We start from the raw sequence: 18,039 nt of genomic DNA on the forward strand, positions 1-18,039 counted from the left end.
TAATAATGGACAGCTACTGACATGATGAGGGACAGCTACTTAGATTTTAAAAGACAGCTACTGACATGATAATAGACAGTTACTGACGTGTTTATGAACAGCTACATACGTGATAAAAGAAGCTACTGACGTGTCAATGGACAGCTACTGACGTGATAATGGACAGCTACAGACGTTATAATGGACAGCTACTGACGCGTTGTTGGACAGCTAATGACGTGATAATGGACAACAACTGACTTGTTTAAAGACAGCTACTGATGTGATAATGGACAGCTACTGATGTGATAGGGGACAGCTACTGTTGTAATAATGGACAGCTACTGATGTGATTGTTGACAGCTACTGATGTGATAATTGAAAGCTATTGATGTGATAATGGACAGCTACTGATGTGATAATGGACAGCTACTGACGTGTAAACTGACAGCTACTGACGTAATAATGGACAGCTACAAACGTTATAAGGGACAGCTACTGACGCGTTGTTGGACAGCTAATGACGTGATAATGGACAACAACTGACTTGTATATACACAGCTACTGATGTGATAATTGACAGCTACTGATGTGATAAAGGACAGCTACTGATGTGATATTGGACAGCTACTGATGTGATAATAGACAGCTACTGATGTGATAATGGACAGCTACTGATGTGATAGTGGACAGCTGCTGGCATGATAATGACCTGCTACGTAAAGGTTAATGTCCGAAAGCTGTTTATTCTTTGAAATAATGGACATTATTTCAAAGAATAGACAGCTTGAGGACTTTATCCTACTTAAAACCTAGCACACTCCTAGCCTTCTTACCCTTTATCAGAAATAGCACATGCCTATGCAGTAATAGAAATGTGTTAAGCCACCCGTGACACATAATGGACAGTCAGGTTGACACGGCATGTACCCTGAGTGTTCAGTATTCGGTATACACTAGATGAGCCAACATCATGTCAGACAGCGACCATGAGTTGTTCCTCACACAATCTTCATTTAGAGATGTGTCTTGCTGTGAAGCTGATACTGATGAAGTTCTTAGTCGAGTAATTGACATGGAGAAAGAATACGTTCCCTGTTTAACATTAAGAATGACTTATTTTCTGACATTTCGTCTGATGATGATTTGTTAGTACAAGCATCTATGGATATGGAAAATTCAGACATTAAGAGCAATGGAAAGGAGAGTACTAGATTCCTGTCCCCTCTAAAAGAGAAAGACTTGCAGTCTTTATTGAGTGAAGGAAAGTGCAAACAAACTGAAAACAAAGCAAGGTGGGCGGTTAATTTATTCTATAAGTGGCAAAATCAGAGAGCAAACAAGGACTTTGAACAAAATTTTAGTAAGCCATTAATGGAAATGGAACCTGAAGAAATGTCAGATGCCATGTGTTTCTTTATTACGGAAGTACGCAATGAGGCAGGGAAGGAATATAGACCAAATATCATATATGAAATAATTGTGTCTATTCAGCACTTCCTTCGTTCAAGCGGTAAGCTGGTAAGCTTTTTGGATGATGAAGTCTATTCCAAAATGAAGTCCATTCTTTATGCTAAGATGAAGAACCTTTCTAAACAAGAACTGGGGCTGGAGAGGAAACAGGCTGAAATCATAACTGTTCAATAGGAGGAGAAATTATGGTCTATGGGAATTTTAGGATCAGAAACTCCTCAGAAGCTTTTCACCACCATGATCTATCTCAATGGACTTCATTTCGCCTTGAGGGCTGGAAAAGAACATAGAAATCTAAGGTATGGACCTTTGTCTGAGATTAAGCTCATGCAGGACTCTGATGGTCGTAAATATCTCCAATACACAGAGGACATTTCCAAGACTAACTCTGATGGTTTGTCTCATCAGAAAGTCACAGCAAAGATGACCCGTGGCTATGAGAGTAGTAACAAGGGCAGGTGCATTGTACAACTCTACATCAAATACATACAGGCAATGTGAGTGTATCTTATATTAATAAACAGCAATAACAAACTCCAGCTGTCACAATTCAAAATGGCCACCGATACTAGAAATCATGGGGAACCTACCTATAAAATTTGAGAAAGCTCCATAAAGAACTTTCTAAAAATAGTAATAACAAACTTCAACTGTCAAAATTGGGCTAAAAATCTATGCTTTCAGTTTTGTTTATCATAACGTGTGTAATGGAGGAAACACATATATATTATATATATCATATATATTTTTTTCTTTTTTTTCTTTTAGACTAGTAACGGCTAAGACTGATGCCTTTTATCTGCGCCCGAAAGCTACTTTTACTGGATCATGCTGGTACGTAGATGCTTCAGTTGGCGTTCACACTCTGCAGGAAACTGTTAAAAAATTATGTGAAGAAGCTTGATTTTTAGGAAACTTTACTAATCACTCGTTGCGGGCAACGGCAGCGGGCAACGGCAGCGACACGTATATATTCTGCAGGAGTTGATGAACAACTGATAGCGGAGAAAACAGGACATAGGTCAAATGCTGTAAGATTATACAAACGAACAAGTGATGAACAGCAACAGAAAATGAGTGAAATTCTTCGTTGGGAACAGAAAGAAAACGAAATATGTGGTGTTTTAAATGAGGTTATTGACTGTAGTCTCTATGGAAGCAGAAAGTCCAAATTATAGGACGTACATGTGTATAGTGAACTGTGAAACTGGAAATGCTATGCTGCAATTGAATTTAGAAAGGTGACATAGTCTTTAGATTTTTTTCAGTTAGAATGTTTACGATAAGACATGTTTGGTTTAATATTAAAATGTTTACTTTTCATATCTGTGTTTTGGAGTTTTGTTTCTGCGCTGACTGTCCATTATTGGAAAAAATAATGAACTGTCCCGTTAAATAATGGACTCTTAGGTGTCCATTATGCAATATAATGGACCAATACAACAATAGATGACTTCACAGCTGGGTTTTAATGACGTGTTGATGGACAGTTACTGACGTGTTAATGGACAGTTACTGACGTGATAATGGACAGCTACTGACATGATTATGGACAGCTACTGAGATTTTAACGGTCAGCTACTGACATGATAATGGACAGTTACTAACGTGTTTATGAACAGCTACATACGTGATAATAGACAGCTACTGACATGTAAATGGACAGCTACTGACGTGTTAATGGACAGCTACTGACGTGATAATGGACAGCTACTGACGTTATAATGGACAGCTACTGACGTGATAATGGACAGCTACTGACGTTATAATGGACAGCTACTGACGTGTAAATGGAGAGCATCTGACATCATAATGGACAGCTACAGACGTTATAATGGACAGCTACTGAGGCGTTGTTGGAAGCTAATGACGTGATAATGGACAGCTACTGACAGGTTAATGGACAGTTACTGACGTAATAATGGAGGGTTACTGATGTAATAATGGACAGACACTGACGTGATAATTGACAGCTACTGACGTGTAAATGGACAACTACTGAAATCATAATGGATAGCTACAAACGTTATAATGGACAGCTACTGACGCGTTGTTGGACAGCTAATGACGTGATAATGGACAGCTTGTGACATAATAATGGACAGTTACTGACGTAATAATGGAGGGTAACTGATGTAACAAGAGGCCCAATGGGCCTGCATCGCTCACCTGGTATTAATCTCACACTTGTAATCTTAAAAGTGGACTAAAATACAGCTACAGGCAGAATATCAGTGTTTGATTCACAAGAACCTATTAAAAGATTTAAACATGAAGCATGTGTCCTTGAATGTTGAACAAGGACATTAAGTTGAAAGTGGGTCAAGGTCATGCATTTGAACAAACCTGGTAGCCCTTCATCCCAGCATGCTACAGGCCAAATATATCAGTACCCTTGGCGTTTTTGTTATTGAGAAGTTGTTTGAAGATTTTAAGACATCTGACCCCACTGACGTTGATAGTGTGTCACGGTCAATCTTCCCTGCATGTTACAGGCCCAATATCAGTACCCTGGGCCTTTTGGTTATTGAGAAGAAGTTGTTTGAAGATTTAAGACATTTGACCCATGTGACCTTCAAAGTTGGTCAAGGTCATTCATTTGAACAAACTTGGTAGCACTTCATCCCAGCATGCTACTGGCCAAATAGCATCGTCCTCGGGTTTTCGGTTATCGAGAAGAAATTGTTTGAAGGTTTTTAACATATTTGACCCCTGTGACCTTGAATATATATTGAAGTAATTCATTGGAACAAATTTGGTAGCCCTTTATCCTAGCATATTACTGGCCAAATATAATTATCCTAGGCCTCTTAATTATTGAAAAGAAGTTTTTTAACTTTTTTTAAGACAATTGACCCCTGTGACCTTGAAAACAGATGATAGTCATTCATTTGAACAAACTTGGTAGCCCTTTATCCAAGCATGCAACTGGCCAAATATCATCATCCTGCGACCTTTAATTATTCAGAAGAAGTTGTTTAAAGTTTTTAACATAGTTGAACCCTGTGACCTTGAAAATAGGTGAAGGGACTTTTATTAAAAAAAAAACCACTTGGTAGCCCTTTATCTCAGTTTGCTACTTGCCAAATATCATCATCATAGGCCTTTTGGTTATTGAGAAGAAGTTGTTTGAAGTAAAATATTGACGCCGGACGACGGACGGACGACGGACGGACGACGGACGCCGCACCATGGCATAAGCTCACTTGGTCCTTCGGGCCAGGTGAGCTAATAACGGACAGCTACTGACATGATGATGGACAGCTACTGGCGTGATTATGGACAGCTTCAGACATGATAATGAACTTCTACTGACGTGATAATGGACAGATACTGACATGTTAATGGACAGCTACTGACATGTTAATGGACAGCTTCAGACATGATAATGAACCTCTATTGACGTGATAATGGACAGATACTGTCTTGTTCTGAAGCGTTATTGGACAGCTACTGACGACGTGATAAAGTACAGATACTGTCGTGTTTGTCGACACCTACTGACATGATATTAGGCAGATACTGACATGATAATGGACAGATACTGACATGGAAATGGCGGATACTGACCTTATTGATATTGGACAGCTACAGTCGTGATAATGGACATCTACTGACGTGATAATAAACAACGACTGACATGAAAATGGGCAGCTATTGACGTGATATGAACAGCTACTGACGCAATATGAACAGCTACTGACGTGATAATGAACAGCTGCTGACGTGATAATGGACAGCTACAGTCTTGATAATGGACAGCTACTGACGTGATAATAGACAGCGACTGACATGATAATGGGCAGCTATTGACGTGACAATGGACAGCTAGTGACATGATATGAACTGCTACTGACGTGATATGAACAGCTACTGACGTGATAATGGACAGCTACTGACGTGATAATGAACAGCTACTGAATTGATATGAACAGCTACTGACATTATAATGGACAGGTATAGTCGTGATAATGGACAGCTACTGACGTGATAATATACAGCAACTGACATAATAATGGTCAGTTATTGAAGTGATAATGGACAGCTAGTGACATGATATGAACAGCTACTGACATGATAATGAGCAGGTTAGATTGAGGTGATAATGGACAGCTAATGACATGATAAGAAATGCTACTGACGTGATAATTGACAGCTATTGACGTGATAATGGAGAGCTAGTGACATAATATGAACAGCTACTGACGTGATAATGGTGAAAACTGAAAGTTATATAAATATCACTAGTAAGGGACATAATGTATACTTTTACACTAGCGTAGAGATAGGTCCTTTTTAAACATGGACCGTCAAATAGTTACTACCAAGGCTAACCGCTATCATTTGGGATTACTTTGAGTCGATTGTTTGACTCAGTAGTATAAATAACATGCTATTTCGACTTATATTCTACACATACATATATATACAAATGTATAGACACATATTCATATAATTTATTACAGGTAATACAACACGAATAGCTAGTTGAATTCCACCTACCCGTAGCTGTCTGGGGACAATGTTCGGCGCACTTTGTGTCGTTGACAATGATAATCAACGTTACTTGGCTTGCTTTTTCTCTGTCCAGACTGTTACTCACGAACACAGATCCATTGTTTGGATAAATGTCAAACATATGCTAAAAGTAAAATAATGTAAAAAAAGTAAAATAATGTAAAATAAAGTAAAATAAAGTAAAATAATATAAAATAGTAGTAAAGTTGTATCTAATAACGTTATAGAAGACAAATCATCATCATCATCATCATCATCATCATCATCACGAGTTTATTTTTTTCATTTTTGTTTTGCCTTTACTTCACTGTAAATATTTTGTATATACATGTTTGTAGTATAAGCTTACCTCAACTAGACTGATGTTGACACTGTTTCCTGCACCATCTGTCGCTGAATGAGTTTGGATGTCGTACTCAAGTTCATTGTTATTATCGGCATCAGAAGCAGTACAGTTTTTAACGATATATCCAATGGCGATATCTTCTTTCTCACTCGCTATGTAACTAGACTGGCCGAACTCAGGACTTTCGTCGTTGATATCAGTAATTGTTATAGTTAGAGTCACTGTCCCTGTTTCTGGCGGAGTACCAATATCAGCGGCAATTATTGTCAGGTTATACTGGTCCTGACTTTCTCTGTCGAATTTAGCATTCAGATCAACAGTGATGGTGCCATTTTGTCCGTTTATTCGAAACAAATCGGATCCTCCTTTTTCAATATAGTATCGGACTTCATTGTTTGGGCTGGTTGCATCCCCATCACTTGCTGACACATTGGCCACGAATATTCCTTCAAAATGAAATACATTTTCATTAGTCTCGGGTATACTGAATATACACAAACACTTTTAAACAAATACTGACACTTGGGCTTAATGACCAATACTAAAACCTATAGTGGATAAAGAAAGGACGGACATGCACGGTTACATAATACATATTAAGCAAAAATATATAATAACAATATCAAGAAAGAATACGCGGTCTCCATATTAATGTTACCTTTTTAATAACAATTCTCCACATTCCATTAATTTACCACAAACTCATTATATCAAACATTGTATATTAGTTTGTATTGATACATCCGCATGTATACAGGTAAGTCTATAAGAAAGTTAATTTCGTACCTGCTGCTGAGTTTTCAGGAATACTGGCGTTGTAGCTATCCTGATGAAAGTTTGGTGTGTTATCGTTTATATCCTTTGAAACATAAAAAAGTTATTAGAAAACAACTTGTAACATTTAAACAAATGATTTGCGTATTGCTTTTTCCTTCAACAGGTGTCGGTGAACTATTTTAGAACGAAAACACACTCACATGTACGTTGATCGTTACAGTAGTGTTTGATTCAAGAGATTTGTTTCCATTGTCGTATGCTATAACGATCAGATGTATCTGTCCGTTCTGTGACGAGTTGAGGCGTTCGTAGTCCAGAGGCTGTGTGGCGATGATTTCACCTGTGGTGCTGTTAATGGTGAAGTTGTTGTTCAGGTTATCGGGACATTTAAGTCTGTACATAACTTCACTGTTTGGTGTGTTGATCTCGTCTATGTCGGTTGCCTGTGGTTGATATCAATTAATGGAATTAGAAAAAAATGGAAGACAATAAATAGGAGTTATTTTTAATCAGTTTTTTGTTAAAGAAATGTAACGTATCATGAAGACTTAAAATAAGCGATAAAACCGTTTCGGGTTTGATAGATGTACATTGTTTCCTTCACAGATGAGCATATCTATAAACCGAATTGCTTTCGCGTCACTATTTTTTCTTTTCTCTTTATAATCTGAACTATACCTTTTTACACTTCACGGGATAAGGAAGGGACCTTTTATTCGAACGGTTAACCTGTGATTCCTACCGTTACTAGTATATCTGGATTGAACTGTGTCGTATTCTCAGTAATTGACATCTCCACTGTATTATAAAGGAAGATGGGTGGGTTATCGTTGATATCGGAGAGAGTTACTGTCAGAGAGGCCACCGCCCTCCTGTTTCCTCCGTCAGTGGCTACCACCGTCAAATAGTATGTGTCACGTGTTTCTCGGTCAAGGTCACCAGGACTTCCCTCAGTGTAAACAGTGCCATTGTGTGGATCAATGCCAAACCTATAAATAATCACGTTGTTTTACACGTTAAATATTAACACGATAGCATTTCTTCTGTATATATGACAAGTAAGTATTAGCCATTAAATAATTCAATATCGTAGTTTTTAAAACCCATTTGGATTTCAAATCTAGCATTACCGATGAGTCCTAGAGGACGAAACAGTGGTATGATGCAGTAAAACTCAGTGTTCGGTATACTGTATCACAAAATATCACAGTGAAGTCACATGTGTGTGCCTAACGGTCTTCACCGTATGCATTGGCAGTTGATTATTTGATTTAAGCATTGAGCGCGGTTCTAACATTGTCATCGGTGTATAAAAAGTATGAATTTCTTAACAGTGCAACAATCTGCATTGACAAACTCATATTATTCTGTCAACATATTTATAATAGTGCATTCAAAATTTAACGCATACTTGAATTTAACAGATGACCGCTCTGGTTAATCAGTAAGTTGATAAACTGCTTATACTAATGACACTACATTGACGACAAAGCCAGATGCGGGGCCGTAGTTTATTTTCATTTCTTCCGATAAGTATGAACGATAAAAGATTGACGTATGGGGTTCGATCATCTCGTATGAAAAGTCGCAAAAGAGTGAATTGACTTGAAAACGAGCTTACTGGGAAGAGCCTTTCAGTGTATAGGTCAATTTGCCGTATTCTTCTAGATCGAGATCTTCTGCCTGTTAAAAACTAAGCTCAAAAGATTAAAGTCGAAAAGTGCAATGAAATACAATCTAAATACTACCTTTATTTCATTTAAGCGATCAGCAGTAGAGTGAAGCCTGATATGGCTTTTACAAATTATGTTTTTAACAAAAATCCAAGTAAACAAATAACGACAACTGCAAGCGCTGATTCATTCTTATAAATAAAATGATTAACATATAACAAAATATCTCTATACATAAAAGAAAAAAACAATTGTGTGATACATTAAATTTAAACGTGATCTAATAATTAAAGTAATAAGCTATTCAATGTATAACTCATAACTTTCCTAACTTTACACTATTTATATCATAGTGCACTGTATTCTATAATCCCGTACTTTACCCTGTTTATATCATAGTTTAATCAATAAATCTGAACATAGAACTGTTCATACCAGAGAAAATGTATATCTCCGATAACTTAACACTGTTTATATAATAGTTTAATGTATATATCCTATAATTAATACTGTTTATATCATAGTAAATGTATATCTCCTATTACTTTACACTGTTTTTATCGTAATAAATGTATATCTTCTATAACTTTACACTTTAAATATCGTAGTAAATGTATATCTTCTATAACTTTACACTGTTTGTATCATAGTTTAATGTATATCTCCTATAACTTTACACTGTTTGTATCATAGTAAATGTATATCTTCTATAACTTTACACTTTCGATATCGTAGTAAATTTATATCTTCTATAACTTTGCACTTTCTATATCGTAGTAAATGTATATCTTCTATAACTTTACACTGTTTGTATCATAGTTTAATGTATATCTCCTATAACTTTACACTGTTTATATCAAAGTAAAAGTATATCTTCTATAACTTTACATTGTTTATATCATAGTAAATGTATATCTCCTATAAATTTACACTGTTGATATCAAAGTAAAAGTATATCTCCTATAACTTTACACTGTTTATATCGTCGTAAATGTATATCTCCTATAACTTTACCATGTTATATCATAGTTTAATGTATATCTCCTATAACTTTACACTGTTTATATCAAAGTAAAAGTATATCTTCTATAACTTTACATTGTTTATATCATAGTAAATGTATATCTCCTATAAATTTACACTGTTGATATCAAAGTAAAAGTATATCTCCTATAACTTTACACTGTTTATATCGTCGTAAATGTATATCTCCTATAACTTTACCATGTTATATCATAGTTTAATGTATATCTCCTATAACTTTACACTGTTTATATCAAAGTAAAAGTATATCTTCTATAACTTTACATTTTTTATATCATAGTAAATGTATATCTCCTATAACTTTACACTGTTTATATCAAAGTAAAAGTATATCTCCTATAACTTTACACTGTTTATATCGTAGTAAATGTATATCTCCTATAACTTTACCATGTTATATCATAGTAAATGTATATCTTCTATAAATTTACACTGTTTATATCAAAGTAAAAGTATATCTCCTATAACTTTACACTGTTTATATGTATGTCTCCTATAACTTTACACTGTTTATATCAAAGTAAAAGTATATCTCCTATAACTTTACACTGTTTATATGTATGTCTCCTATAACTTTACACTGTTTATTTCGTAGTAAATGTATATCCCCTATAACTTTACACTGTTTATATCGTAGTAAATGTATATCTCCTATAACTTTACACTGTTTGTATCATAGTTTAATGTATATCTCCTAACTGTTGATATCACAAATGCATTGCTATTATAACACACGTGTACCGTGACTACTGTAACTGATGTGCCAGTCGGCGGACTTTCGGGGATGGTGGCATTGTATTCATCCTGACTAAACTCTGGATCATTGTCGTTGGTATTATTGATGTAAACATCGACTGTACATGTTGTAGATAGACTTAGGTTAATGCTCTCAGTGGCTACAACCTGTCAGTAACAATTAAGGTGTTATATTACATGTACATATTATGATAGAAAGATAAACAATATTGAATATCGTTCAAAATATTCCAAGACTTACTCACAAATTTACATGTAAAACCTTTTCTAAAATGTCTCATGCAAACAAAACGATAAATTTCAGTAGTTATATATTGTAATGACTCGTAATTACAGTAATCGCAGGGATTCGTTATTTTATAATTTAATTATGAGCGCAGTTCATAAATTGCTCCCATAAAAACCAGACAAAGAAAGGGCCATATTCATAGTTAGTTGATATATGTTATTGTGATGTTAATAGTGGACCGAACCTCTCACATGTAAACAAACATGTAGGTAAAAATTGTTTAAAAATCATCAGAACTGTAATAGTTTGTAACTTTATTGATTTTAACTTTGAGATCCTGTAAAGTGCCAAGTGGGTCTATTCATACTTTCAAATATGGAAATATGTCACTGTTAATACTGTTTATGATAAAACAACATGGAACTGATATAAAAAGGAAGCTTAAATACATTCAACAAATATAATAATCACTTACAAGCAGTGTAATGGTCTGTTCTGTTTCGTAGTCGAATTCAAAACCATTTACAAGTCTCAATAAAACCGTAGCCCGGGAAAGAACTAATGACGGTGTGGCTTCAATTCCAGTAAATCTGGTTCCGTTGGTATATCGGACTGTTAGGCTGAACTTACTGTTTGGTCCCTGTTAATAAAATAAGGTCATGAATTTTGTCAATTGATACAGCTTGAAACTAAGAACGGGTAAATATTTCATTCTCACCGATACACAGATAATTCAGTTTCCATTTCTTTAATTACTCTTTTGAAATACACGAGTAAGAATGGGCACGACCGAAGCCTGTCCCTTAGCTATTATTTACACAGTTACCCCCTGTTGTTGATATGTCCGCGTGCTACCTTAAACTGTCTTTATAGTCCTTATGATTGTTAAAGCATCATCACTGGGACAATCCTTAAACAAATCCCTTGTTATATACAGAATCTGAAATGGGTTTTTACTATATATGAGATTTATGAAACCAGTCTTGAAGAACGAGAAACAACGACGATCAGCTGTTTTTGTTGTTATAAACCGCATCACAATACAACAAGAATGGGTCAGTATGCGTGCGCTATTAAATTTAGTGCCTGGTAAAATAAAAAGACAAGGAAAAACATAAATAATTCTATTTAACGTAGAATGTTCAGTATCTTAGTAAGTATAAGATCAACAAATACAATACATGTTCATATTTAAACCGTGGAAGTATTTCTCTTTATAGAACTTGTAAATCGGAGTTAAATTTACGACATCGATAGATTCACAGCCTGCGACATTCCGTTCACTTCATGATTATCAGTCAGATTTACTATTAACATTGATATTGAACTGCCCGCCGTGAATGTGTTCCACCAAACAACATGTTAATATTTCTGTGGAATGGGCTGTCCTGGTGGCTGTCCGACGTGACGAACAGGTGATGTGTTTCCCACCATGTTGTTCTGGTAGATACTGGATTTACATTTTAAACACTGGAAGAATATGACATTATTTTCAATATTTTCCTGTAACAGTATCCTCGTTCATGTAGCTATGATTTATCACCGATTTACAAGTAACACTCGCCCGTATACTCCACGATAGTGTTTGGTAGTATTTCGTTGGTTACCAATGTTTGTACGAGGTGGCTACGAGCGCTGGGATTAGTGAGTTTACCTCATCTGAGTCGAGCCGTTGTGGACATTTTCTTCACCAACGGGGTAAGTTTATTTGTTCAGATAGGATGACTTTTGAACCATTGGTCAATTCAAGCATGTACGTCACATTTGTACATGTATGTGTGGCAATGTAGAAGGTTTGCTGGGATAACATTTTTGACAATTTCGGGACATCGACCGATTTTCTCAATATCTGCCCACATTTAGGGGGACACAGCGTAAGCATGACGTGGGTTATCTTGTTTTGGTATGACGTTTCTGAAATTCCTGATATTCATTCTTATCCGAATCGCCGCATGGTTTAACTTGTCCCCAGGTCATTGATCTATGTTCACGCTCATGCTTGCCCAAAAGCCCGAAATGGATTGTGTTTTAGAGTCAAAATGTGTTTATTATAGAGTGAACAGTTTTCTCCTAAGGTTCGATTTCCTGAATAGTAATAGGATTTTCTTATTTGGGCGACTACCCTTTCCTTCTAGGTTCACTTGCGTTGTTTTGCTTTTTTATCGTCCTGACGGTGTTTATATCCATGACCCGATGTTAGGCGATATTCTTACCTCAATAATTATCTTCGGTAGCTACCCATGAAATAACTCAGTGAGCTAGGTTCGTTGTTTGAGCCATCCTACTTTCACATGGTAATACAAAATTTGCACAGAAGTGGGCACAAATTAGAAGGGAGACATAGCGAATTTGCCTTTCCTCATTTTCTTTCGCAAGAAACATTTTCGAAAGCGTTCAAATCATAAAATGCTTTCGACAAAGCTTTTATGTTTGTCATGGCTTGTATACATGTGTTATCTTCAGAATATGTCAAAAACGAGTTGACCCACATTCTCTGACATCTGTCCCGATGTCGGAATGGTGACGTGCTAAGTCAGTAGTCCGTTAAATCAATCTTGAAATACACTCCATCGATCCTTACTTTATATATAGGCCCTGCAGTTGATTCTGTAACCTTAATCACCGTTCCGTGTCATTTCCCGTCAACTTTTACCGATATGCCCACTTGAAACATCGTCTGAGGAGCAGCCATTTATGCTACGACGCGTAGTAATTTTCTATCATGGGAAAGTGTGAATCGGCTAGCCTACCAAATTCGCGAGAAGGTATATATATTCATTGACATACACACAAATGTTTACTTTATATATTACGTTCTTGATATGACAGTAGATAATGTTAAACGAAATATGCTATATATGGCATTTAAAGACATTTCTGCTTTTCAATAAGCTAGCCCCGTACCATTTAAAACACGCTGCACAGGTATGCATCACGTGATATGTAATATTTGGTGTACAATTAAAGGAAGCCGTTATGAAAATATTTTATCCGTGTAGGTATGTTTTTTCTCCTTGTTAACATATTCTGACAACTATGTAGCTACATGTACCTTGAAAAAAACATTTAACTGAGTAAACATTCATCAAATAACGCCTTTATCGCATTAGGTTATATGCATGTGAAATTACCATACTGTCTGTAGTTGACGATTGTTTTGTTGATTAGTAAGCTAGTATGATGTTTTTGGTAGAACAGAATAGGGATAAAAAACAAACTTCTGTTTGTGTGTGGAAGGATATGCCACCGAATTTGAAAATTCCATATTATTTTTACTGACGTTTTCTTATTCAGGTTATATGACCTTCCCTACTACATATAGATTTGTTGGCGTTCATTTAAATGTTTTTATGGACGATGGCATACTATTGGGACTTATATCATTGTTTCGGGAAACAATTGTATTTTACACGGAACACATTTTATACATAATATTATAATTTACATGTTCAAACTAAATATTACCAGATCGTGTATAAACTGCGTATATAGCGCTCATTCTGTGACAAGTGTGTATATTGCATCAACAAAATACACACATTGTTAAATGTACTAAATGTTTTCCTGTTTCTAACCTGACCCAGATCGAACACCTCTATGCCTGTCGATCCCACGATGTTTATTGGAATGTTGGACACGTCCTCCTCTATGTAGGCGTCGTAGTGAGACTTGTTGAAGGTTGGTACGTTGTCGTCTAGATCCTCCACCATCACAGTCACTGTCGTGGTGGCTGTAGAATTGGTAGTCGGCTCTCCGGGTTCTGTTATCTCTTCAGCCTACCCAAATGTATCATAAGATATCACCGTTTAACATTATACTAATAAAGGAAGGGTTACATGTTGCATGTATAATATTTTCCTTGTCAGCATATGAGTGCAGAAAAGGTAAGTTAGTCATTACAAATGGAACGTTTTGGTAAGTTAATCATCACAAATCGCACGTTTGGTGATACAGATATGTTTATGCATTGTTCATGCAATATACGTTCACAAATATGCGTAGTGTGGTTAAAATGTGTTCATCTTGATTAACTTGATGGGGTTTAGTAAAAAAATATATTGACTCTTAATTAAAGAATATCAAAAGAATACAAAATGTATGTAGGAGTGCAGTTTGGATTTGATAAGCAGTCTATATACATGTATATATATGTAGGCCTTGGTACCCATGGCATATGGTTATAAAACATTGAATTTAATTGGGACAAGGATACTCTATATCAAATTTGGTTTGGACTCCTTCTTTTGTGTTGAACGAAACAGATTTTAAGATTAACATCTATTTAATCTATTTAGGCAAGCCCCTCTGTTCCCAGAGGAACCACACCTTAATGTATACACAATGTTATCCTCTTTTCTCAACGATGGCTCTAGACCAAATTTGATAAAAAAAATCCCTCCATTCCTTCAGGAGGCGACGAATTTGGAAGATTAACCTCAATTTTATTATATTGTGCCCCACCCCTCTGCCCCATAGAAGAATCACATCATCCAATTACATTTTATTTGGTCCTTGTTTCGTCTAAACAAAAGTTTGTAAACATCCCTAACCTCTTGAAGAAAGAATAGTATTTAAGATAATATTTAAATAAGATTTATTACTATTTCCCCTCTTGGGCACAGTCCTTTTCCCCCCGGGAGCACACACCATCTGTTTTTACACATTTGAGTCCCTTTTGTCCAATGATGTTCTAGACCAAACTTAAGAAACTAGTAAATGCTTCCATTAATAAAAATGGAGAAAAACTTTAAATATTTATCCGTTTTCCCCATTAAGAGCCCATCCCTTCGGCCTTAATGATTGCAACGCCATCTGTTTATAAAAAAATAGCTTCCCCTCCCCAAGGATGTTAAGATAATTTCCGACTGTTCATTTTGCTACGGTCGCTGTACTGAAGTGACGCTATCCAAAATTCCTTCGGCCAATCAGACTGCTGTTTGGTTGCACGTGACCTATCAATTACCATCATTGACCACTGACCAGTCAGGCACTTGACATGTATACTGTCGATATCCCTCTCGAATTACACCCAACCAAATATGGATAGATCCCCCACAAGTGATTGTTTACATTAGGCCCTCGCTATGTATATGGTCGCTGCCCATCTCCATTACACACATTGTCAATACACTGAATATAGACAGATAGGCCAGTGTCCAATTATTTACATTGCAAGGGATTAATCAATATCTATTATTAATTAGTATCATTTAGGATCTCATTATAATCATTGTTAGCCAAGCTATATATACTGACTAGTAGCTTGGCTTGTAACATGTATTTGATTAATTCAAACCTGGCTTATGTACAAGTACATAAGCCTCAATTTAAATTAACAAATAACAGCAAGATAGATTTTGTACACACATTTAATTAATATCTTACCGTACATACATATCAGAAAATATCCATAATCATGCACAAGTATAATTGTATACAGAAATACATCAAGTACATAAAAAACACATCATATTGGCATGTTCTAGACACTTTCTGATAAACACCCCTCCATTTTCATGGACAAAAATTACAAAAAAGACCCACACTATCCATTAAAAACGAGATTGAGACACATTGTCCACGGATTTTGTACACCTTTGCCTAAATCCCTCAATTCATACAAACAAAATTGTTGGCCCTAATTGGCCCCACCCATCTGGTCCCACCCTCGACTTGTATACATTTGAATTCAATTTTCCCCAACGAGACCTTTGAAGAAACGTAGTTAGACAACAATGATTTATTTATCTCTATGTTACTAGTAATGGGCATTTGACCCAGCAGGGCCATACTATTCGTTTCTGCACAATTGAGTCCAAATTGCCAAAGATGCACTTCACCGAATTTGGTTCAAACCCATGCTTTTCTACAGAAAAAGAAGGATTTAAAAGATTTACCTGATTCCTACTAATTGGCCCGTCCCTCTGCCCCAGCTCGGCCACCTCTTCCATTTATACAGAATTGAGTTCACTTTGCCCAAGGCTGTTCTACATTACTTTTGGTTAGCATCCCTCCATTTGAACAGAAGGAGAAGCATTTTTAAGATTTACCTAAGTCCCTCTAATGGGTCCCGCCTATCTCTGCTCAAGGGATGTTCTAGATAATTTGTGGTTTAAATCTCTCCATTATTACAAAAGTAGAAGGATTGCTTGATTTCCTTTCTTTTCAAAACGATTTGAAAGTTTGATCTTTTCTAGGGTCCAGCCTCTCTGCCCTCAGAGGGAGGGAACACATACCTTTGATTTTTTTATTTGAAGGTGTAGTGATATGAAACAAACCTCAATACTGATCCTGCATACACCTTGATTTTCCAATACGATTCCAGTGTCTCTGTCCAATTTATCATTTATTGAAAAAAACTTCCCAGTGGTGGTATTTATCTCAAATAATTTTGAGCACTCATCTTCAAATAGAATAAGGAACAGATTTTAATGTAGATACCTGTAACGAACGAGTAAATATAAAGTAACTCAAGAAAATCGTCAGGACCGCCTATCAATTTTAATGTTAACAATGACATCAACGTATTAATACCAACATGAATATCAAAATACCGTCGAAAATGTTGAATACAGTTTTCCCCCTGAAATCGGGATCCTTAGTGTTATAGCTGAGATAGTAATTTTGTTCCATTTTGTCCGAGTGCACCATTTCTTCATTTCTGTTTTTCTTTTCAAACAAGGGATATAATTCGTCACAAATAATTTCGAAATAAAGAGTTCTGTATATTTGTTTTATAGATTTCCCGTACGCGGCTGGTGGTAATTTCATTGAACTTGTTACGGATATTGTTAATGCTGATAGATGCAGTTTGTTTGAAAGTATTACGAACAAAATCCATTGGTTTATTTTGAAAAAAGAAAAAGAAAGACAAATCTTCGGGGTTTAAGTTATGTAAAAACTAATTAGAAAAATGTCTTTTTTACATTTGTTTGAGATTGTGTGTGATTTCATTTTAATAAAAGCATGTCATTTTGTAATGTTCTAAGCATTATTTTGTGATACCTAAATGTAAAATTGGTAAAATGTTTATTCTTTCATCATGATTCAAATATGAATAAATTCCAGATACAAATTACTTTGTCGTCCGTGTACCAGCTTACCTTTATTATGTCGTTTACGTTTTGGTATTTGATTTTTTTTTTATATGTTATTTTTTTTTATAAATAAAATATTACCTGAAGAGTTCACCATTTTGTATTTAATATTCCTAGGAATTCCCCGATCACCGTCCTGGGCAAGGA

General features: G+C 35.7%; 1 protein-coding gene across 1 annotated transcript in view; it reads right to left on the reverse strand.

The window, feature by feature from the left end:
* The window catches only part of LOC110448794 (cadherin-23-like), a gene marked incomplete at its 3' end in the record, with an annotated part of 51,840 nt that extends 33,801 nt beyond the window's left edge, over window positions 1-18,039 (reverse strand). Inside the window, exons 1-11 of the mRNA XM_021495238.1 lie at window positions 17,974-18,039; window positions 17,074-17,198; window positions 14,371-14,571; window positions 11,271-11,435; window positions 10,552-10,713; window positions 8,715-8,776; window positions 7,836-8,082; window positions 7,294-7,536; window positions 7,103-7,175; window positions 6,320-6,762; window positions 5,956-6,094 (exon numbers count right to left, since the gene is read on the reverse strand). Of these exons, the coding sequence (XP_021350913.1) occupies window positions 5,956-6,094; window positions 6,320-6,762; window positions 7,103-7,175; window positions 7,294-7,536; window positions 7,836-8,082; window positions 8,715-8,776; window positions 10,552-10,713; window positions 11,271-11,435; window positions 14,371-14,571; window positions 17,074-17,198; window positions 17,974-17,989 (1,876 nt within the window). The remainder of the gene's footprint in view (window positions 1-5,955; window positions 6,095-6,319; window positions 6,763-7,102; window positions 7,176-7,293; window positions 7,537-7,835; window positions 8,083-8,714; window positions 8,777-10,551; window positions 10,714-11,270; window positions 11,436-14,370; window positions 14,572-17,073; window positions 17,199-17,973) is intronic.

This window comes from Mizuhopecten yessoensis, unplaced genomic scaffold (assembly GCF_002113885.1).
Source record: "Mizuhopecten yessoensis strain PY_sf001 unplaced genomic scaffold, ASM211388v2 scaffold4303, whole genome shotgun sequence".
NCBI lineage: Eukaryota > Metazoa > Mollusca > Bivalvia > Pectinida > Pectinidae > Mizuhopecten > Mizuhopecten yessoensis.